The following is a 25,000-nucleotide window of genomic DNA, read 5'->3' as shown; positions in this document are numbered from 1 at the left end:
AAATAGCTAGCTACCTAGCTACGAGCGAGCTCTAACGAACAGAAACCGTCGCGTGGAATCGAGTAAGGTTTGCTTTATTTCAAGAACTTCCTACCTCCGATTCCTAAAGGCTCCTTGCCGTGGATGAAGAGGATCTGAACAGACGACGGACCTATTCTATTCTATCTACCGACTTTGCCGAAGTAGAAAACTCCTTCCGGGAATTTAACGTTAACAAGTATCCCACCGTACTTAATTTTATACGAGCTATAAAATCCCCAAACGAGGAACAATAATTTCTTCTAGGTACTACTTCTTAAACTATTTAATTGGCTGTGGGTTGATGTTAACAAAAGCAAAAAAGAAAGAGGAAGGAAAGAAAGAGAGAGAATTAAAAACTGAAGAAGAAAGAAAGAAAGAAAGAAAGAAAGAAAGAAAAAAAGAAAATAGCTCTTGGAGACGACGTAGTCGTCATTTTTAATTAAGCTGCGAGAGGCCATACTTTTCGAGTAATAAAAAAAAGTTCGTTCTAAATACATGGAACGAGACGCGTACGAATATACGTGTATGTGTATATATATATATAAAAAAAATATATAAATACATATACACGTACGTACATATATAGATAGAGAAATATTTCTAATATCAGCAGGTCGACGTATAGAAGTCATCGTCATCTCGGAAAAGTCGAAGGCCACAACCACTTCGGTTAATAGCGTTCATTACACCTTTGGAAAGTTCTTGCATGCATTACCGAGATGAAAACTCCGGACTGAACCAACTCACACTTACTTTCTTTCACTTCTTCTTTCTATCCCTTTTCCCTTTTCGTTCGCAACGACCCTTCTTCGAGGGTTCACTCTTGCCCGATTAAACATCTTGGTCTGAGGAGGCTCTGTGTTAGAGAGAACGCTGATAGCAGGGTAGGGGGATGATAGGGTGGATAGGGAAAGGCACTCATGCGAGGGTGTTGGATCGAAATCTACTAGGCTCGACAATGACGGTGCTAACAATTAACTCGAACCATTAAGCACTTTAAAGAGATCAGAAGCCACATTGACGTTTTACCTATTTCTAATAACGTAAAATAAATTCTTAATTAACACAACCGACACGTAGCTCTCTATTTCTGTATTTCTCTAAAATAAATAAATCAATCAATCAATCAATGAATAAATAAATGGAAGAAAAAAAGTAGAGTTCGTTGACACTTGCTGTTCGTTACGATCGGAATTATTATTATCAGAAATTAAATCAAAAACGATCACGCGCTTCTCTAAGTTTTACTTGAACAAATAGTAAACTATAGAGGATCGTTAAGTTTCGGAGAGAGAGAGAGAGAGAATCGTTAACGAGTTTCAGATTGTTTCACGTTTATACGAGCGCAAATTATGCACTGTAATTTTGGCATATCTATCTATCTATCTATCTATCTATCTATCTATCTATCTATCTATCTATCTATCTATCTATCTATCTTTCTTCCGTTATAGCATAGCAGAGGAAGAAGGGAGCGAAATTTCATTGATCGGGAAGTGCATAAAATGCGTTCATACCAATGCACATCGTACAACATTGGAATGTATATTATTCCGAAAGCTATCTCTCACTCACTCATACTCTCTTCTTATCTGTCGAACTTCAAATACGATACGGTGCATATCAGATAGGGCATTGAACGTTATTACGTCTATAAAAAGTTTCTCCATAAATATTTGATGGAGAAGAGGCACGATATTCTTCGGCACGTCGAAACGAAAGCTTGCTTGGCTAGTTTCCGGGAATATCGTTTTTCGGAGATATGGACGATGAGTAGAAGGGATGATGGAAAGGACGAGGAGCGAGGGGACATTAGGTAGAGAGCATCCACATTTTTCCCTTGGCTCGGTTAAACGCGATAGTAGATCGTAAATATCTCTGAGATGTCCTGCTAAATCAAAATATAACCTATCAAACCGATCCTAATATAGATAACGAAGGGAATATAGCATATAGATATACGTATATATATATAGAGTGTATATATATAAGGTATCCAAAAAGGTTAGGACCAAACTTATACCACGTATTACTTAGTTACTTAGGTCAAACGAATGAAAAAACTTACGCTCGTACAAACTTTCGCTCGAATATACTTTATTGAAAAGATATATGCTTTTAATAATATTTCTGATTTATTATGGCAATTATAAAAAATGTTCGAAAATTCCTCCCTCTGCCAGAATGCAGCCTTCCATTATTCGTCGAATCAATGCAATGATCGCCGAACTCTTTTAAATATTCCAACCGTATCGGAAATAATATTAACTGCATTTTGAATACATTCCTAAAGTTCATCTTTTGTAAACAATATCATTAAGAATTATAATACGTATACATAAAAAAAAAAGAGAATTATAATACGAAAAAAAAAAAAAGAAAAGAAAAAATGTTCGACAATCCTTGAATTTCTTATAAACGCGACTATAAATCATAATTATCTTGAAAAATATATCTTTTCAATAAAACATTTTCGAACGTAAGTTTGTATGAACTTTTTTCATTTGTAGCACTCGTTAATAAAATAAGATTGCTGCTCAATCTTTTTAAAGATCCTATATATACATACTTACATATGTATATATGTGCAATGTAGAAGATTCGATCTAGATAAAAAAGGTTTGAATAAAAATTTTTAGGATCCTTTGATTAGATTTCGTACGTACATTATCATTCCTTCCTCTTTCCCCTTTACCCTTCTCTTCTCCTATTTCCTCTTCTCGTATTCCTTCTCTCGAATTACCTCGAAGTATATCCCGGAGAACGGGTAAACAGTTGCTCGGTGGCTCGTTTAATGGTCTGAAATCTGAATACGAAGCGAAGCAAGGACGAAACTACAGTGTATCTCTGAGAGAAATCGTAGGGATCCCTTTTGGATAGTAGATAGCTAGATAGGTAGGTGGTAGCTAGGTGGTGAGTAGGTAGGTAGGTAGGTAGGTAGGTAGGTAGGTTGGTAGGTAGGTAGGTTGGTAGATAGGTTGGTAGGTATTTAAGTAGATACGCAAAGGTAAACGACGAAGATCCACGAAGATCTATAATATAGTTCGATCGTTTAAATAAATACGAACATTGATTTAACGTTGTCATCGTTTCTCCGGTAAATTAGTTTCCAAAACTTAAAGCGTTGTTCTATATACACATATACATACATATGTATGTATGTACGTAATATATATCAATTCTGTTTTCAAATTAAAACGTTTATTATCTTTTCTAGCTCGGAACGAACGCGTCAACTTGCTTAGAATAATTCTCAAATATCATACGATTATTTATCTGACTTTCGATCCTCGGATATAAATATTTTTCGATCGAAAAGTATTTCTTCTTTTTATTTCTTTTTCTCGTTTTTATTTACACGAAACATCTTCTTGTAAAAGGAACAAAGATTTTTTACTATTTCAACGTACTGAACATTGCTCAAAGGCACACTTAGGTACATATATATATATGTACATACGTATGTATGTATGTATACACACACACACAGACACACACGCATACGTACATATATATATATATATATATGCATAGATATGTATATAGGATGTGTACTTCGAAGCAGAAATCAATTGGCAAGTAGGAATTACGCGGTGCAATTATTGATTGGATGACGTACGTGTCGGAACCGTGATGAAGAGGATCAATGGAATTTCGATGGAGGCTGGAGGAGCGGCAGTCCTGGAACGACTCTGATTTAATGCTAGGGACATTGAAATAATACCGGTAGTTTTAATTGACCGGTATTATTTCGACTAACGAATTACAATCCATGTGTGGTAATAAAGTCTACAGTCTTTAAAAACATTTTGTCTATCATTTTTTTTTTCCACGAAGAACGGATAAATGAAATAAAATTTTCTTTCTATTTCTTTTTCTTTTTTTTTCTTCGAATGGCGACGGATAGATTCTTCGAAAGAGTAACAACAATGTTATCCCAATTTTAAATTGGTAAATTTTCGAAACGAAACGGAAATAATTTTTTTTCGCGAAATATACGTCTCTCTATCTTTCTCTTTCTCTCTATCTATCTCTGTCTATCTTTGTTTTTTTTTTTCTTTCGGGATGAACTTACGGGATGATCGCATCCCAAGCGTGGAAAATGAACGAGCGAACGTTTTCGTAGTCGCCTCGTAATTACAAGCCGCGTGCGATAAATTCATGACGTAGAGAATCTGCGTTATGATATTTACAAAAGTGTATGTAAAATATCTACCTACGTATATATGTATATTATACATACGGCGCTTATTCCGCCAGTCTGGTAAACGTATTTTCTTCATTTGCGATATCATCTATGTATATACATACATACATGCATACATACATACATACATACATACATACATACATATATACACACATATATATATCTATCTACGTATATAGATATTATACCTATCACGGTAATAAGGTCGTCCGGTAAACATTTTGAAATAAAGCAGGAAGCTTGAAAATTTGTAATACGAATATCGCGATTACTTTCACGATAATAAAGAGAGAGAGAGAGAGAGAGAGAGAGAGAGAGAGAGAGAGAGAGAGAGAGAAAATGATGACAAATATCGATTCTCGAACTGTCAAAAGTCATTGCTTTATTTTGATAAAGTGAAAGTATATCGGTAAGAGAGAAAATAGGGATGAAAGAAATTCGAAATTTGAAGCGTCCCTTCGAAACTTACGAGGTCATTTTAACATACCTCGTTTCGAATTATTCCAACAAAGAGACCTATCAAAAATAGAATTATAGAAAAATGGAGAACACGAGCGAGGACGAAGCTGTAATAATTCGTAACCTAAAAGATTCGGCCGCTTTGTTACCTCGGATCGCAGCGCTACGTCAAGTTTTACGACAATTACGAATGGCACTTCGTCAGGAAAGGGAAAATCTCAGTAAAGAAATAAATACGATTAAGTGGTTGGAAGTTGGTAAAATGAAAAAAAAATTTATCCTCGAGGACGACAGTAAACCTTTTGCCAAAGTTGGTACGCATTTTCGAATCACTCGAGAAAAGTTTCTCTCTCTCTCTCTCTCTCTTTCTCTATCTCGAAACTTATTTATATCTCTTCATTTTTTCTCGTTAACGAGCATCGCTACTCCTCCTCCTCTTCTTCTTCTTCTTCTTCTTCTTCTTCTTCTTCTTCTTCTTCTTCTTCTTCTTTCACGATAATGCTCTTTTTAAGTTTCGTAGAAAAAAAAGTGAAAAAAAAAAGAAGAAAACACCCTCCCAAAAAAAAAAAAAAGAAAAAATTCTCTCTTTTGTAGACTTCCGTCGGAATAATCGTGGTAACGATGGTCAGTCTTCGAAATATCCTCTCGAAGTTTTACACTTTAGGAACGGTAATGGCGTGAGTTCAGTTGAAATATTCTTCTCGCCATCCATCAATCAAAAGTTCGTCTTCTCTCCTAGATAAACCGCCACCCCCACCCACACCCCAATAACAAGAAAAAAATATATATACACGATACACGCGACACACACACACACACACACACACACATTTATACATATATATATACATATATATCCGTTAGGATAGCTGCACAACAGGAAATTGTGGGAGTTTACTCGATAGCAAGATATATCAAAGACGTGTTGACCGATTAAAAGAAGAACTGGACTCGTTCGAGCGATCCTGTCGTTCAATGTCGATCCTGTCGATGTCTAAATTTTACAAGGAGAAGATTCACGATCTTGAGAGAGACTGTTGCGCGGGATTGAACAGAGTCAAAGATGGTTTCGTCGAGTCCCTTCAGGCTTTTGAAAATACTCTCGACTTTATACGCTCTGAGCGATCCTCTAAGAGAACGTCGAACGCGGATGGATATCGCAACGACGAGAGTTTCGTGATAGGACGTCGTAAGGAAAAGAATTTGGATGGTGGTGCGCGTCAACGTGCCAAGTGGCAGACCTTGTCGAGCAACGTCGAAAAGCAGTCATCTCTCTGTCGAACCAAGTAAGATCGCTCTTTTTCGATAACACCAAAATTTACTCTTCTTTTTCCTTTTTTTTTTTTTCTTTTTTTTCTTACGCGTTCTTCCTCCCATCTCTTTTTTCGAACCCTTATCATCCTTTTATTTCCTTTTATTTTTTTTTCGCAATAAAAAAAAGAGTTAGTTTTTTCTACCTCTTCGAGCACTTTACGTTAAAATGTATATAATCCGAAGGACGGCTTCATATTCTATGAAAAAAGAAAAGGAATAGAATAGAATAGAATAGAAAAGAAAAGAAAAGGAGGGAAAGGAAAGAAAAGCTCTTCGATGTCTTACAACAATGCATCGTCAAAGAAAGAAAGCTCTCTCTCTCTCTCTCTCTCTCTTTCTCTCTCTCTCGTTTAGGGACTTTCTTAAAACAGAACACTGGAGAAAGATGGGAGAAGCTTACTTTTTAGACGACAATTCGTTTTTCTTAAGAATATAGTCTACGTTATTACGAGATATATAATATGCTTAGGAAATCTATATCTATCAGAATGATATCGTATATGAGTCTCGCTTTTCCGTTACATTTTGACTATTCATATCATTTGTCATTGAAATATATCCGACGAATGAAAAGGGTTCGAAAGCGTTCGGAATCTGCAATGATATTCGGCCGCTGACGTATCGCGAATCCGTCTTGGATTTCCGTAGAAAGACGGCTCGGATATGTTAGGCGAAAAATGTGAAATTCGATCTTGGATACGGAAAAACCGAAAAACATTTTTATGAGACGTTATCAGAGAGAAAAAAAAAAAGAAAGAAGGAAAGAAAAAAAGAAAGGGAAAAATATATATATATATATATATATATATATATATATATTTGTCGATATAACCTTTCTACAACGAATACGTATTTCCTCCGACGAATCGATATTTTTGCAGATCGCTCATTATCGAGAACAGGCATCACGGTCTATGGTTGGCGCAGATTTGTTCGCAACGTTTCAGCGACAGTGCCATATGCAACGACGCTATGTATCGAGCTTCGAGATTTCACTTGGAAAGACCGCATCATATCGTTGGTATACTGGAACCTTCCAACGATCTACGATTTTCTACCAACTTTACCGCCGTTTTTCCGATCGTTGGAAAGAGAACACCGATTTTAACGCTCTAATCAAGCTACTTTGAACATTTTTCTTTTCTCTTTTATATTTCCTTTCTTTTTTTCTTTTTCCTTTATCTCTCGATATATATATATATATATATATATATATATATATATATATACACATATATATGTTTTTCTTTTTCTTTCTTTCGTTATTTCTTTCGAATTTTCTTATATCTCCTTTTGCACATTGATTTTGTAATTTCGATTGAAAATATAATATCCTTCGTGTACCATTACTTTTTCATTCTCTTCTTTCAATTTTATTTATTATCTTAGATTTCATTGATCATCGTTCCGACGATATCATTACGATCGATTAACTGGTCCCTTTAACGAAAATGAATCATATTTCCTATCCATTCGCGAGTTCAAATGCTATTTCTTAAGATACGGTTTATCTTTTAGAATAGAAAAGAAGAATGACGCTATAAAAGCTCCCATTGACTTTCAAAGCTAAAGCTTCAACCCTCCTTCTTTTACCCGTCACACCACCCTCTCTGTCTCTGTCTCTCTCTCTCTCTCCCTCTCCCTCTCCCTTTACCCACCTTTCTCCCTCCGAATCTACCAACCAAGCAAGCAACCAACCACCCACCCACTCACCCATCCATCTTTCGCTCTTCGCATTTCTTTCGTTCGTCTCGAACAGCCGAGCCGATAGAAGAAGACGAGGCGGAGAGAGACCTAGCGCGGAGTTCATAAAAGGGCTCGAGGATATACGTCTGCTCTTTCAGGACCTTTATTTCCCCATAGCGTGACGGGAGAAAAGGAAAATAAGGCGACTGTCGTCGAGGCGACGAAGGAATTCAACGAATATGAATTCTCTGGCTGCACGTTCCGATTCAATAACCGACCTTCCAACGGCCGTTGACTCTTTCAACGAAATGAAAAAAAAAGAAAAAGAAAAAGAAAAAGAAAAAGAAAAAGAAAAGAAAAAAGAAAACCCGTAATGAAAAGAAGAGAGAGAGAGAGAGAGAGAGAAAGACAGAGAGAGAACAGTAATGTCGTTAATGTTAATACGCTACTACAACCACCATAGAATTTTTTTCCTTTCTTTTTCTTCTTTCTCTCCTTGCTTTCTCTTTTTTCTTCTTTTTTCATCCCCGTCGTACGTTGTCGTAAATAAGTAAATAACGATGTTCATTACATGCTTAAGTACATGCTTTCATTTTTTTTCGAATGTACTTAACTATTATAAAGTGAAAAAGAAATAAATGAATGAATGAATGAATGAATGAACAAATAGATAAAAGAAAACAAAATAAAATAAGATAAAACAAAACAAAACAAAATAAAATAAAATAAAATAAAATAAAATAAAATACGACACACGGAGATAGGAAGATAGAAATAGAGTATCAGAGCGAAAAGCACGAAAAGAAAGAAGGTCGACGCTGATGGAAAAGAAAAGAACTGAAAATATCCCAACGACGACGTAACATCGACTGGCATTGTGCGGTTACTCCGGGAGTGCACTCTCTTTCTCTGCTAAATCAGTCGCTCTTCTTTTCCATTTTTTTCACCCTCACCTTTTTATCCCCCACCATCGCGTCGTTCTCTCTCGAAGCAATTCTTCGGCACGTAACCTTGGCTCGCAAGAAAGAAAGAAATAAAGAGAGAGAAAGATAAAGAAAAAAAGAAAAAGAGAGAGAGAGATAACAAGATATCCAAAGACCGGCTTTTCTTTCTCTTTCTACTCAAACCTCAACTTCTTCTTTCCCTCTCAAGCCTTCCTTTTCTTTTCCCTTCTAAACCGACCTCTACTTTCCACTTTTCACGCCTGACTATCGTCTCTCTCTCTCTGTCTCTCTCTCTTTCTATGTTTCTTCTTGTTCTCCTTCTCCCTCTCTCTCTCCCAACCCTCTAGTACCGTTTCTATCTCTTTCTTTCTTCGTTCGAAACGTAAGCGTCGGTTTTCGCACGCCTCAGTAAACTGCGAGCGAAGTTTGCCTTTCCGAATGCCAACCCGAAAACTTTCCTACCTTTAGTTGTACTTTGAGATCCGTGAAAACGTCCGTGTAGGTAGATAGGTAGGTAGGGTTGGTAGGGTAGGTAGGTAGGTAGGTAGGTAGGTAGGTAGGTAGGTACTCTACTTAAGAGTATATACCTACTGTACATACGTTTCGAAATGATTCAGACAAATATACACACGTGGAAGGGATGATAAAAGGAGATACCTACGATATTGTTCCATAAGTCGGCTTATAATATACCAAAATTCAAGCCCTTTTTCTTTTTATAATGTAAAACTAACGTTGCTGTGGCATCCCTTTTCTTCTTTTTTTTTCTTCTTTCTTTTTTTTAATGCAGTACTCTTAGAAATTCCCAATGGCATTTCTATGAAGAAAATTTGAGATTCCTTTGAGAGAAAAAGAGGAAAAGAGAGAAGGAGAATGAGAAGAGAAAGACAGAGAGGGGGAGAGAGAGAGAGAGAGAGAGAGAGAGAGAGAGAGAGAGAGAGAAAGAGAGAGAGGGAGGGAGAGAGAGAGAAGGAGAATAGGAAAAAAATATTCAGTCTCATTGATCGAGAAAAAATTTAAATCGATGACTCAAAGAATCCAATTAAATCGGTTCGCTAACATATTCTGCCCCACCCCTCTTCTCTCTCCCTCTATATATATATATATTTCACCCTTATATATTTCACCCTATATATTTCTATGTTTCGATAGAGAACCAATACGATTTTCTAAAAAAAATTTCATGGGAGATCGTCGTAAATCAATATATATATATATATATATATATATATATATATATATAAAATAAAAATCAAGAATAAATCATCGTTCGATCGTTCTCTTTTAATAGATCGTTAAACTTAAAAATCATTAGAAATAAATCAGTAATCAAATAAAAAGGACTCGGAGAAATTCGATGGTTTCTAACCAAAAAACAAAGTACGACGATTTAAGACGAAACATATTGAACAAATTGCTGTTCCATCGATAAAAAGAACTTACTCGCGTTAATCGTCGAACATGAATGATATACACCTAACATATATATATATATATATATATATATATATATATATTCATAGAGAGAGAGAGAGAGAGAGATAGTACGTTGAGAACGCGATGCGCCTTCGTAATGTTTTATTTTCCGATAGCTCCGCCTGGAATTTGCTGTCTCGTTTATCTCCTAGGAAAGTGAAAAATAACTGAACTTAGGAGAATTGCTTCGGACAGAGTTCTAGTCTCGCTTTATTATCCACGTCGAGCGGTGAACTTTAATGAAGAACACTCCGACAACGGGAACGATCCTAATGAGGTTTGCGAACGAATTTATAATATACTATATATATATACTGAAAGAGACAGGGATAAAGAAAGAGAGAGAGAGAAAGAGAGAGGGAGAGAAAGAGAGAGAGAGAGAAAAAGAGACAAAAATAATTTAAAGTAAGCTCCGTACAAATCGTCTTTCTATCTTAGTGACATCCTTCCTATATACCTCTCCAGTCCGAAAAAAAGAAAAAAAGGAAAAAAGAAAAAAAGAATGGAAATAAAAAAGAAATATAATAAAAAGAAAAAGAAGAAGAAAATGGAAGCATTTCCACAAGAGAAAAAGTCAGAGATTCCGCCAGCACGAAGCTCGTTTATCAAATGGCAACGGCCGCGGATGACAGGCCGATTTAATTGCTTTTTTAAAAAGTCCGAACTTTAAATAATGACGCACTTCGAAAGGGCAGTGAGATAGATAGATAGATAGATAGATAGATAGATAGGGATAGGGAAAGAGAGAGAAAAAGAAAGGTATACGACCTCGCTTAAATTCTGTACTCTCTCACGATGACATCGCAAATCGAGAAAGAGAGAGAGAGAGAGAGAGAGAGAGAAAGAGAGAGACAGAGAGAGAAATGGAGAATGTGAGAGAAAGAAAGAAGAGAGCTGCAATTGAATTTCTTCGGCATTTCCTTTCGCATTCTTCGCCTTTCCTTCTTTTTTTCTTTTTTTTTTCTTCTCTACATCGATCGGAAAAAAAATTTCTTTAATTAGTGAAACGCGCCGTGGGAACTTTTAATTTTTCAAACCCTTTCTACCCCTTCTGTCCTTTCGTCCCAATCAATTTTTCTTTTTTTTTTTTCTTTTCTTTTTATTTTTTCTTTATTACTTGTTTTTTACCTTTCTCTACTTTTTCTTTTTTTTTCTTTTCTTTTCTTTTTTTTTTTTAAATTTTCAATCGAATACGAACAAACATTCATTACGAATAAAATCGACCGTAATTACTCCTACATAGGTTATAATGAAGTTCCATGGAAATCCCATTGACATACGAAACGAATTCAAAACGAGATCACGTATCCTCTTCTCCCAATTACGCCTGATGTATATATATATCGCTTTTCGCCTAATTAGCATAGGTTTCTATCAATCGATTACTGAAATTTCACATACGTAGCTCGTATATATAGAAACATATCTGATTCTAATTTTCTCTATTTCGAACGATATACTATCTACTAGAAAACTGCTAGGAGTTTCCAATTCTCTTAGGTTCCAAGGTTACGACTCGTCTATTTTCTCTAGGGAACAAGCGTGAAACAGCCAATCTTCGAACCGATCGTAAGACGTCGTATCGTTGTTCGAAGATGGTGCTTCTATAAATTGAGTCCCTTCTTATCGATAGAAAACCTTTCGAAGATGACGAAATTTCGATTCTCCGAAGTTACAATGTATAAAAAAGAATTTCTTCCCTCGTATTATCCATCTCTATGTTCAAATCCAAATTGGACAATTTCTTTTCTTTTTTCTTTCTTTTCTTTTCTTCTTCTTCATCTTTTTCTTCTTTCTCTCATCTTCTTGCCCTACCTTAAATTCTTATCTCGATTGGCAGTATTACCTTTCGTCTTTGATAAACCCAAACCAAGCCACCACCGACCATCTAGGAAGATGCGTCGGATAAAGTAAGAATATCATTACGAGAACTTTGTCCATTTACGTGAGAACTTTCTCTCGTATCTTTTGTCTATTATTTTTCTTCTTCTACGAACCATATTCTCTAGCGGAGGAAAGATTCTCAAAATACGAAAGGGACTTGGCCTCCTCTCTTCGAAAGTAACTCGATATTATCGAGTTTTGCGATCTAGCCTTACATAGACGCCGCATAAATACAATTTTCACGAACGTACGTAGATCTCTACGTATGTATGTATGTGCATATATATATATATATATATATATATATATATATATATATATATGTGCAACAAGGTACTGGATCGATCAAAATAATCAGCTTTTGCAATAATCCCAACTAGAACTACAACCAATGTTCAAAATTGTTTTAATCTCCGTGCCAATCAATTGGATTTAACAATGATTGTCCATCCTTGTTATCCTCTCCTATTAGTCACGATTATTAATATTAAACGAAATAAGAGCTACTTCCCTCTGAATCTATTACCATATTAACTCGGTATAATTATTATTTCGTGTCCTCGCTGATAACAGCTAATTAGGGATATGCATAATTTGCAGTTTTTACGTTCTACCGACAATTATATCTGGTTAACATTTTTGAACATTTCGAGAAAAGGGAAAAAGAAAAAAAGTTTAAAGTAATGCGAAGGTAGTGGGATTGGGTAGTGGGATTGGGAGGGTGGCGGAGAGAGGAAAAAAAAAAGAAAGAAATAAAGAAAAGAATAGAAAGAAAGAGATATAGAAATAAGAGGAAGATAAGAGGTAAAAGGGTGGGGTCTCGGTGGTTAAGTGGAATTGAAGTTCAGACTGCTGATGAAAACGACTTGCGGGATCTACGAGAATCCGCCACTCCTTGCCAATAGTTTCCTTCTTTTTTAATCTCCGATTGCTCCGAAGCTTTAAAGGCGATATCTTCTAAAGGAAAAAGTACAAATACGTACAAGGTCGATTTTTCAAAAAGAAAAAAAGATTTTTCATCCTATAAAAATCAAAAAAAAAAAAAAGAAACAAAAAAAGAAGAAGAAATCTTTATTCGCATTTTACATAAGAAATACGATAAAAATCGATCTCGACGATTATTTACCGACAAAAAAAAAGAAAGTCTGATGTATTCCAATTAAAAAGAAAAGAAGGAAGGGAAAAGAAAAAAGAAAAAATAAAAAAAAAAAAAAAAGAAATTATCAGACAAAGACTCGTTAACTTCTCACTCTGTTTTTACCGATAGACAGATTTCTACTTTCCTTTTGTCGAGCACATTGTTTCATCTAAAACGGAAATGGAAAGGGTAAACGTGGTAGACGCGGAACGACGATAATGCCACTGTTTCGATTCCCGAGTGAAATATCGATGGACCGGGCCTTCGCGAACGATAATAGAAGACCTTCGTTGCTTGGAGAGAACGAGATGGATTGAAAAAAAAAACAGAAAGAGAGAGAGAGAGAGAGAGAGAGAGAGAGAGAGAGAGAACCAGATAGGGAGAACAATTTTTCATTTCATTTCTCTCGATACTTCGTACTAGTCGATTATTTCATGAGCCTTCCTTTTCCTCGATATTGTATGTCTATATATATAGATAGATAGATACATACATAGATAAACGTAAAATTTTAACCCGTCGAAATAAATAATCTACGTTATCTGCAATTTCGAAATAGAATAACGATATATCTACGCACATATATGCATATATATATATATATATATATATATAAATTTTCCAATCAAATTTTTTTTTTTTTTCAATCAATTTTCATCGGTAATAATTTATAATTATCATTTATTTTTCTTTTCCCTTTTTTCTCTTCTCCTCCTATATTGTTCTCCCCCATCTTCCATCTATTACTCATCCCCTTTTCGATCGAAATCCATCAACGTATTCGTACGTTTAATTACGCGATTATTAGTCCTGGATTAACAATTTTAACGATTGAAATTCAACAACGCAAAACATTCGTACCACTCGTAAGCACCATAATCTCAGATATTTCACCCGCGAGAATTAAACGTGTTAAGCGAATACGCGCTTGCAAATGGTAAATATTTGATGAACCGTTATGTACATTCCCTATGCTCTTGCCAAAGTGCCTTGCCTCTAAGGAAATTCTAAAGTCGTTAAAACAAGCCAAATTTTCTCTTCATTTTCTTCCCATTCGAGACTTTAATCGCGAGGATATTAATATCTATTTATATTATATAAAAATTAATTATATATGTATATATACAAACATATGATACATAAATAATATTATTCGACGAATTGATACAACGAATCTCTTTGATTAACATGAAATTAATTTTCCAATCGTTTAAAGGGTCGTTGTTTTTTTTTTCTTTTTTTTTTTTCTTTTCTTTCGATCGAAACAAGAGCCTTAATGCGAATGATATATAATATATTTATTATATCAATATGTTTCATCTCGACTCCGATCGCTCGTTATTTGTTCACATCGTAAATTTGTAAATCTTTTCACCGATTCGAGAGAGAAAGAGAAAGAGAGAGAGAGAGAGAGAGAGAGAGAGAGAGAGAAAGGGAGAGAAAGAGAAAGAAACATTCTTATCCGCCGTATATAAAAAAAATCGAAAAGAATGATCTCATTCGAAAATCTTCGATAAACGCGCGTAACATCGAAGAAAAGTTAAGGGTGGCGTGTGCTCTGTTGTTCGAGAACACTCAATGAAAGAACTACGAAGCAAAAGAAAACAGAACACACAAGGGGTGAAGGTATGGTGTGTGTGTGTGTGTGTGTGTGTGTGTGTGTGTGTGTGTGTGTGTGTGTGTTAGAAAGAGAGAAAGAGAGAAAGAGAGAGAGAGAAAGGAATGAAAAATTAATGTAATAACAATATTAATAATAATAAAAATAATAGAAATAATAATAAAGACGATAATAATAATAATAAAAGGAAAAAAATACGTATATACACATATACATATATATATATATATACACACATGTATATATATAAATGAATTCAAAGAAAAATTTAAATAAAAATAATAAAGAAGGAAAGAAAAAGAAAAAAATTATAACAATAATAGCGAAAAAATAAGAACCAAAAAATAAAACAAAACAAAAACAAAATACAAAAAATAAAAAATAAAAAAATAAAAAAGACGGCTTGGTATCGAATCGGAAGTACAAAGTAAGCTCGACCGCCGCAGCGCCCAGAACCACTAATGTGCTCGCTCGCAGCGCGGACGGCAACTTCGAGGTGACCTTGGCCACGAAGGCCACCATCTACCATCAAGGATTGGTCGAGTGGAAGCCCCCGGCCATTTATAAGTCATCCTGCGAGATCGACGTGGAGTACTTCCCATTCGACGAGCAGACCTGCGTCCTCAAGTTCGGTTCGTGGACCTATGACGGCTTCAAGGTAACACTCGCATGGTAGCCGTTAAGCCAAAAAAAAAAAAAAAAAAAGACAAAAAAACAACACCAACCCCCCACGCCCCGTAAATAAGCCCCACAGCCCCCGCGCCCCATACCCCTCGCCAGAAAACAAAAAGAACAAAAAAAAAAACAACCCTCGAGCGAGAACCCTATTTTTAGCGAAAGAAAGCACGCCCCGTCGCCATATTGCTCTGTTAATTCCAGAGAGCAATGTAAGTTATCAACGAATAAGAATAACATAACATAACGAAATATAGATAGAGAGAGAGAGATCGAATCTTTTGACGGGAGGATAGAAAAGGAAGTTAAGCGTTTAATTTCACAAGCCTTTCTTTTTCTTCCACCTAATAAAGGATCGATTTCTCAGTCGGTAAACACGCGGCTTCTATTAGATCATAAGATACGTTTAGATATTAATCTTCGGATTATATAGATTGTTAGCGGAGTATGGAACGATCGGTTCGTGCAGACGAAATCAGTGCGAAAGAAAAAGAAGAAGATAATATTTTTTCTTTCTCTCTTTTTTTTTTTATATATACTTTCTCTTTTTCTTCCATCATCATCTACTTGTTCATTTTCTTCTTCTTCTTCTTCTTCTTCTTCTTCTTCTTCTTCTTCTTCTCGCACGAGAGCCGATCGTGATCACGCTCGGCACGTTTCTTCGGTGATTCCAGCGCCGACGGGAACTACGAGGTGACACTGATGACCAAGGCTACGGTCTACTATTCAGGATTGGTCGTCTGGCAACCGCCGGCTGTTTATAAGTCCTCCTGCTCCATCGACGTTGAGTTCTTTCCGTACGACGTACAGACCTGTGTTTTGAAGTTAGGCTCCTGGACCTATGACGGTTTTAAGGTGCCACGATATTCCAGCGGCAGCACGATCGCAGATTCGTTCCACCTTTTGTTCGCTCGAGATATATGTGTATACATGTGTATATATATATAAACACAGATATAGAAATATATATATATATATACTTATACACCATATTGTACACTGCATATGTATATATACATGTATATATATATGTGTATGGGTGTATATATGTGTGTGCGTATACACGCAGATATATTGTGTTCCAGATTGATTGTTTCCTTCTTTTTTTTTGTTCCTCGTAGTTTTTTCAGCGTTTCCTGCTCCTTTTCGTTGAGTCGTTGAGAATGCCTTCTCTTCACGTTGTTTATAATTATTACGGATCGTAATTTCGTGCGATGCTGCTGCTCTTTGGCCGTAACTCGTGTGACTTATGATTTCGATATATATATATATATATATATATATATATATATATATATATATATTATAGTTTACATATACTTATGTATATGTATATATATATGTATATGTATATATACATATATAATATATGATTGTTGGACTTGCGGTGTGATTTTATTGGCCGTCTGGATAATTCCGTTTTTTACTTTTTCCATCGATTTATCCCTAAGAGTTACACTATTCTTTCGCGATAGTGGATCTCGAGACGATTTTTTGCCTTCCTTTGCGCAGCAAACGTTTTATTAATATTCCTCTTGTCCACGTGAGGATCGATTAATAAATTTTCTATCGCATTGTTTCGATAATAGTTAGCAGTGTTAGTACGTGTCTCGTTCCTCGTTTCGCCACGAATTATACGCGTCCTGTTATATCCGCGTGAATATAATATATATATTTACGTTCGACGGTGGACGAAAAAAATTTTATTATATAATACACGTAGCAAGGAAGGATATTAACACTCTTAACGACGAAACACTCGACACTCACGATTAAAAGAATAAAATAATGTATGATCCTCGCCTCGACAAAAGCAAGCTTTAATGGCAGCGAATTAACGCGTCGAAGGTCCTCGTCGATCGAGAAACAAAATTAATCAATCGAACTGAATTTGGTCGTGACATTTTTTGCATTCTTTTCATAACTGTATAATATATATATATATATATATATATATATATATATATATATATAAACATATACACAATATATATATATATATATACATATATTATACGTATACGTAGAAAGTGAGTGTACTCGATGCACCACCAGGGAAAGGTATAAAATTTCGCGGAAATTCGTATCGATAATATCACATAAAACGACACAAAATTTATCACGAAAAGAAAAGAAAAGAAAAGAAAAAAAAAACAACAACAACAAACAAACAAACAAAAATAAAAAAAATAGAAGGAAGGAACAAAAAGCAGAAAAACGAAAGAAAGAAGAAACGTCGATAAATTTCAAGTAATATAATAAATCTCGAATATTTCTAAGGTCCAAATATTATCCTTTTCAAACTATACACGTTAGATAAACATGAGATTGAACATCATCGGGGTGGAAAGGGTAATGGGTATCCGTGTATGTATGTATATGAAGCGGTTGTGTTCAATGGTTATACGAAATTCTGTTCCATCAACCGCAACGTGAAATTCTCTTCGTTCTCGTGGATTCCATCTCTGTTGGCGGTGATGGTGGTAGTGATGGTGGGGTGGTAGCGACGATGGTGGTGATGGTAGTACTGCTGCTGTTGTTGCTGCCATTGCTTCTGTCCTTGTTCCTGCTAACGATGACCCTTCGAGAGTCGTATATAATTTGACTATGAATTAGATAGTAGTGGCTTTGCCCGAACTGCACGTGTGGAAAGATAACTATATATATATATATATATATGTATATACATATATATGTGTATATATATATATATATATATATATATATACATACGTGGGGATTTGGTTCGTTCGTTGCTCGATTAGGTGTTACGATCTTGCTACGCGTTACACGTTATTGATAAATCCTATATACAATGGTAAGCTAGGTAGGTAGGTAGGTAGGTAGATAGCTAGCTAGCTGTTACTACTTGACGAATAAATCATTGAGCAAGCAATTAAGCGTGGCAACGCGAAGAGAGACAACTCGTATAGGAGGATTGAGCTTTTCGTTAGAACATTCAGTTTTCAATTAGTCGTACGTTATCTACCTATCCGTTTATCCATCCATCTATCTATCCATCTATCGGCGATGATGGAGATATTTCTAGCAACAGAAAGAGAAACAGACAGATAGAGAGACAGACAGACAGACAGACAGAGAGAGAGAGAGAGAGAGGAAAGTAAGTCTTCATAAAAACGATTGAAATATTCTTTCAAAATTTCGTTCATTCCTGGAACACGAATTGAATCGAAACGTAGGAAGTAGTAAGAGATGGTTCCATTGCTCGTCCACGAATAAACTTCGGATTTCGAGAAGTTATATATTCTCGGACTCTCTCCGTTATATTTTCTACTCGATACCCACTTAACATCGGCCCCTGGAGTATCGCACGAGTGGACATTCCGAAGGTTAAATCGAAGAATCGATCATCCGGAACAACACCTTCCACTGACTTGACACAGTTAACCGTCAACTTTCCATCGAGTTCATACCTCCAAATTCACTTTTCATCTTTTGTTAACTTACCTACGTATGTAGGTATCTATGTACGTACGTAAAAGCTAACATTAACCTTCGCTTCGTCGACCAGCTCGCACACGTACTGCTCACACATTTTTCTTTCCATTGTTTCCTAACTGTGAGATAGAATTAGGAAGGAAAAAAAAGAGATAGAGATAGAAATAGATAGATAGATTGATAAAGAGAGAGAGAGAGAAATTTTGTAAATTGCAATCGCGAATGTCAATGACGACAAAATTATCTTAAAACAAATTCTCTCTCTCTCTCTCTCTCTCTCTCTCTCTCTCTCTCTCTCTCTCTCTCTCTCTCTTAGAAAGTACTGTTATAGTATTGGTCGCAGAGAGATAAGCGACAAACGCGTAGCTGACCTTTTAAAGCACATTCCGTCTACGTTCCCCGACGATTCCACTTATGGCAGCAACCTTACACGCACAAGTTTAGTTGCTGCAATAAAGATAGAAAGGTGGGAAGAGGGAGAGAGAATGAGAGAGAGAATGTATGCGTGTGTGTGTGTATGAGAGAGAGAGAAGGGAGAGAAAAAGACAGAGAGAGAGAGAGAGAGAGAGAGAGAGAGAGAGAGAGAGAGAGAGAGATCGATATTTCGGTGCACATAGTACATAGCGTGTAGGAGAATTCTATGCGCTTATTCCAACGCGTATCTCTTCGTACCAGGCTAAAGCTCGTAGCAGCAGCTTTTGTAAGCATCGAGACAGAGAGAGAGAGAGAGAGAGAGAGAGAGAGAGAAAGAGAGAGAGAGAGAGAGAGAGAAGGAGAAAGAGAGAGAGAGAGAGCCGACACGGGAGCGAGAGAACGTCCCTCGAATTTCGGCTTTTCGCGCCGGGAGTTTTCTATTAAATTTAGCGAGCGACAGTCTGATCCTCTCCAATTTCCCCTCTCTTCCCTTCCTCTCCTCAATTCCCCCCATCCTTTTTCCCCCTTTGGGAGAGCTCAACGCACGAGAATAATTGTCGTCGGTCGGTTACGCGTCTAGATTCGAAAGTAGTTGCAAAATCGGTTGCTAAACCGCCCTTGTCACGACGAAACGTCAATGATGACGGCTCGATAAAGATGATATAGTCAGGGAAATGTAGAACGTTTTACCTTCGAAAATTTCTCGTCGACTTTATAATCGTCCTTCAAACAAGTTCGAACGCGAGCTCTTATCGAACGTACTCGATCGTCCTCGAGAAGGATAAAGGACGACGACGACGAGGACGACGACGAGAACGACGACGACGACTACGACTACTACAGCAACTATGACGATGACTACGACTACGACTACGACGAGAATGAACGCACGAACGTCACGAACGTAGGCGTGAAAAGGGCTATTGGAAACCGGTGGTAGACGAGAGCAACCTAGTAGGATCGAATCGATCGATAACGTCTGTACGTCAGTCCTAGCTACACAGTCGTTGAATACCGTCTCGACTCATGTATATGTATCGATTCATCGAGTAATAAAATCTATGCCAATCGCGGCACCCTCGTGTGTTGTGCCGTGCTTCTACCTACCTACCTACCTACCTACCTATCTACCTACCAACCTACCTACTACTACTATTACTAATACAGAATGTATGAATACAAATTGCCTTCCACCCAATCACGCTTCGCCATATTGCAATATTCTTTTCCTTTTTCTTATTACTACTCCTCTTAGAAATGCAACATTATTTAAAATGATCGATATATACGTATTATACATATTTTTTTCCTCTCTTCTCAACGATTCGAAAAAACATTTCCTCGAGTATTTTCTCGCTTTTTCTCTGCCTCAATTCACTTTTCATCGTTTGTGAATATCGTTCGTTAAAATCGATAAGACGAATCGTTCGTTCGAACTGAAACACACGTACGTACTACGCATCGACCACGCATACACTCCTACGAACGGTCGAACGCACACTGACAAAAACACACCGACAAAGGCAAAGCCACTCCTGACATTTCTCGAAGTTGTAAGGAAATTTGGCTTCGAGTTTCTCGATCGATACCCTTCCGGATTACGTGCGCACTCGTTAATATGAACTCTCCTGTCGGTTACGAACTTCTCCTTTATCCGTCCCGTTCCTCGCACTTACCCCTCTCGTCTCTTTCTCCTCGCCGTATCCTCCTCCTCCTCCTCCTCCTCCTCCTCCTCCCTCATTCCTCCCCCCACACCCTCGTCTTTAGCCCTCGTGCTTTCAAGAGAATTGAGTTAAAGGATAATGCCTCGAGCCGGTTTCGAGAGAAACGAGCTTTAGAAAGGGAAGTAGCCCTTCCTTCGTCCACTTCTTCTTCTTCTTCTTCCTCCTCTTCCTTTTATTTTGCTAGAGATAAACATTCCAAATTGGATAACGATTATGTCCAACACTTTGCTCGACACTGTTTATCCTTTGAGAAAGCTCATGTAAATCGTCAAAGTATATTAAAATAATAATTATATCCAATTGTTTTCGAAGCATTCTATCGATTCGAAAATCTTACGTTAAAGAATAATCGGTATTATAGAGGATGCTTCTAGAAGAGAGATTATGCGTAGAAAATTACAAAGAACAAGAATATAGAAGAAGAAAAAGAAAGAAAAAGGAAACCATAACCAACAAACAAACCAGACACAGCTAGCAGCAGTCAACGTCGTATTCGTAGTCCGCGTCGCGTGTCCCAACAAATATCGGTCCGTTCTCTGACCCGGTCACGTTGACATGAGCCACTCAACGAGTCAGCGACTTGCCGTTCGTTGGTACTGGTGTTAAAGCCGCGAGAGCACTATACTTTCCCCTAAGGGCCTCTTAAAGGGGATGTACGCCTATGTCTATGGAGTAAGTATTAGGTATATCACCTTAGAACAGGAATTTCATTTCGTTTTACTCGATCGGGCTTTCTTATTATAAGTGAATCGACGAAGCGATCTCTATTTCGATCCGATCCATTCTTTTCCCTTTTTTATTCTTTACTCGATACCCTACGACAAAATTTTAATAAAACCAACACCGATCGTCCCCTATTTACGATTATTTTTTTCCTCTTCGTTAAAATAGAAATAAGGATAATATTAGAATTCGTTAGAAAAAAAGATGTCGATACTTTTCTTCATCGATCGACGAATAGAGATTTTTTTTTTTCCGATCGTTTGATTGAGAGAAGGTTATCAATGAATTTCTGAAAAAATAAAAAAGAAGATAAAAAGAAAGAAACAAATAAGTCGTTAAATATGGACGATTAAAATTTGTTATTAATCGATAAAGAAAATTTTCCCTGGTACGCTCGACTTTTTTGATATTTTATGATAATAACGAATATTCGATCGATACTCGACCCGTATTTTCCTTCTTCTTTTTTTTTTTATTCCCTTTTTTACGAAAGCTTAGCAATAGCGCTGCCACGAGCGATAACGAGTTTTCAACCTTGGTTGATAGGATTTCGTCAATGATCCTTTCTCAAACACGATGGTTAACGGCTTGCGTCTTAATCTTTGAGAATGCCAACGTCTTCCTTAACTCTCCTTCTTCTTCTCTCTCTCTCTCCCACACTCACTCCCTGTCTGTCCCCTCTCTCTCTCTCTCTCTCTCTCTCTTCTCCTCCTTTATCTTATAGATCGGTGATTTCGATTAGCACTTTGGATTATAGCTGGTACATTAACTCGTTAAGTAATAGGGATCTCAAGTGTCGGAACTAATTTGCTCTCGAATTTATAGATCCGATTAACGCGAAGATCATAATAATGATGATAATGATGACGATGACGATGATGATCTCGTTAAAGGTAAAGCATTTAATATTAATATTTAATTAACGCTGCCGGTTAAGCGAATATCATTTTTCAGGTGTATGAAAAGATAAAAAAAAAAAATGAAAAAAAGAAAAAAATGAAAAAAAGAAAAAAAATGAAAAAAAAAAAGAAAAGAAAAAAAAATCAGACCAAATCGGTGTACACGACGAGACACAATTTTATACCTTTTCCATGGGAGGAGGCTCGACTATTATTCAATCCATGGTGGCGTCGAGAACGTTTTGTCGTCGTTTCGCTTTTTCTTATTTCTTTCCTTTCCTTTCCTTTCGTAAAACTCGTTCTAAGATCTACGTTGAGAATGCAGAAATTTTTTATTCTTTTCCTTTTTCTTTTTCTTATTCTTTATCTCCCTTATTTCTTGTTTCTTCATGTTTTCTTTTTTTATTTTCCTTTTTTCGTCGCATAGTCGCTTAAGGATGACACGTTGGGTGCAACCAATACTCTAGTTCGTATATATATATATATATATGTATATATACACTTACGTATACCATTACATGTAAATAGATGCAAATATTATCTAATCTTTATGCTCACAATAGGAGGTATTAAAGTCTGCGAATACGTATGTGTTGGCGTCGACGTAAGACGTTAAAGAGACAACCACGAAAATTTTACTACGGCTCGGTTGCACTCGACTGTCACCTTCACTAACGCAAATACATGTACCACAAATGGAGAGAGAGAGAGAGAGAGAGAGAGAGAGAGAGAGAGAGAGAGAGAGAGAGAGAGAGAGAGAGAGAGAGAGAGTGTGTGTGTGTGAGAGAGAGAGAGACACATACATAAACATGCGATGCATTCAAACAAGCATTTCGTGACACTCATACATACGAATATCATTGGCACGTGCACTTTCGCGCAAGTTCATACATATATACATATATGTATATATGTGTATACATATATATGTATATACATACATATATGTATATATTTTACATATATCCTAAGTTACACGCACGCACGCACAACAGAAGCGCATCGTTGCGGGCTACACTACGGCATCCATACATATATACGTGTTATACAGCGACTGCATTGAAACCTAAGTATATATACATACATACATACATACATACATACATACATACATACATATATATATATAGCTATGTGTATATCATTGTTCAGTGTATGTAAATATATACGTTGTGCAGTATATATATATAGTATCAGCGCCAAATACTGCAAGCTCGATGTGTTGTTTTTACGCGTATTTAGGGAGCATTTAATTGTATGTGTTTTGAGCGCCCTAGGAAAGCTTTTCTGTTTATAGAAAGGAAGATTGAAGGTGCGTCTGTGTATGTGTGTGTAAATGAGCGTGTGACTGTGTAAGAGAGTATGCCCCTTTTTACCTTATGATCGTTCGCACGAATTTTTTTCGAAAAAATAATAAAAGAAAAAAAAAAAAAAAAAGTAAAAGAAGAAAGGAAACAAAACATAAAATAATAACATCAACAACCACAACCACAACAACAAAATAATAATAACGATAAAAAGACGAAAGTGTCGGGGCTGTGAAGGGGGAGCATCGAGAGATTAAAAAATAAAAAATAAAAAATAAAAAAAAAAAAGTTTTTGCTTTTATAAATTCAAAAAGAGTTCGAAATGAAAATGTACTGTATATAACTGACTGGAACTTTTCTCCAGTTAGTGTTCGTTCTCTCCTCTTCGCATCGAAACACGTTCGCAGAGCTCAGCTTTTGTACAGCAACCCTCTCACCATTCTCCTCATTCCCCTCGTCCTACCCCATATCATCCCCCCTTCATATCCATTTTTTGCTTTTTAATTTTCGAAACGATACCATACTACTACTACTACTCCGAATAGGCACCGAATTTCTTTCGTTTTCTTTTTTGTTTTTTCTTTCTGCTTCTTCTTTTTTTTTCTATTTTTTTTTTTTTTTTTTTTGATTGTTTTTCTGTTCTTTTTCCTTTGGCCTAGGCCGTCGTTATTTATGGTTTTATAACCGTGGTTTACGTTAAAAATTACGTTGAATTACATTTCTCGCTTCTACGGTCCGTTGCGCTTTCGTGATGCGGCACGTCCAGAGTCCGCGACGCGTTGTTCTATGAAATATGCACGTCCAATATTTTGCGGAAACGAAACTTTCTCTCGCGAGATTAATCGCACGAAATGGTGTGTAAGGTTTTATACGAATTCGTGTGGATGTATGTGTCTATATATATATATATATATATATATATATATATATATATATGTATAAGCATCAAATAGTAGAAATCAAATGCAATCGTGCGGGATATTCGCGTTAAGAGCTTCGCAAATATCTTAAATCGTATAAAAAAGAATTCGCAAAAAAATTTGTTTCAA

General features: G+C 36.3%; 2 protein-coding genes across 6 annotated transcripts in view; both read left to right on the top strand.

Moving 5' to 3' along the window:
• Positions 1-25,000, top strand: part of LOC122631106 (acetylcholine receptor subunit alpha-like) — a 126,954-nt gene that overhangs the window by 56,216 nt on the left and 45,738 nt on the right. For 4 of the 5 annotated variants that reach the window (XM_043816381.1, XM_043816379.1, XM_043816382.1 and 1 more), the window contains one exon: positions 15,228-15,408. In XM_043816381.1, the coding sequence (XP_043672316.1) occupies positions 15,228-15,408 (181 nt within the window). Of the gene's footprint in view, positions 1-15,227; positions 15,409-16,099; positions 16,281-25,000 lie in introns of all 5 variants that reach the window. The other variant, XM_043816378.1, reaches the window with a different exon arrangement.
• Positions 4,347-7,175, top strand: LOC122631112. Its single transcript, XM_043816394.1, has 4 exons — positions 4,347-5,004; positions 5,285-5,367; positions 5,555-5,976; positions 6,886-7,175. Exons 1-4 carry the CDS (start codon positions 4,773-4,775, stop codon positions 7,118-7,120), a joined length of 972 nt encoding a protein of 323 aa, XP_043672329.1. The 5' UTR covers positions 4,347-4,772; the 3' UTR covers positions 7,121-7,175.

Source organism: Vespula pensylvanica, chromosome 8, assembly GCF_014466175.1.
Source record: "Vespula pensylvanica isolate Volc-1 chromosome 8, ASM1446617v1, whole genome shotgun sequence".
In the NCBI taxonomy this organism is placed as follows: Eukaryota; Metazoa; Arthropoda; class Insecta; order Hymenoptera; family Vespidae; genus Vespula; species Vespula pensylvanica.
This window is presented reverse-complemented; position numbering and strand designations above follow the sequence as displayed.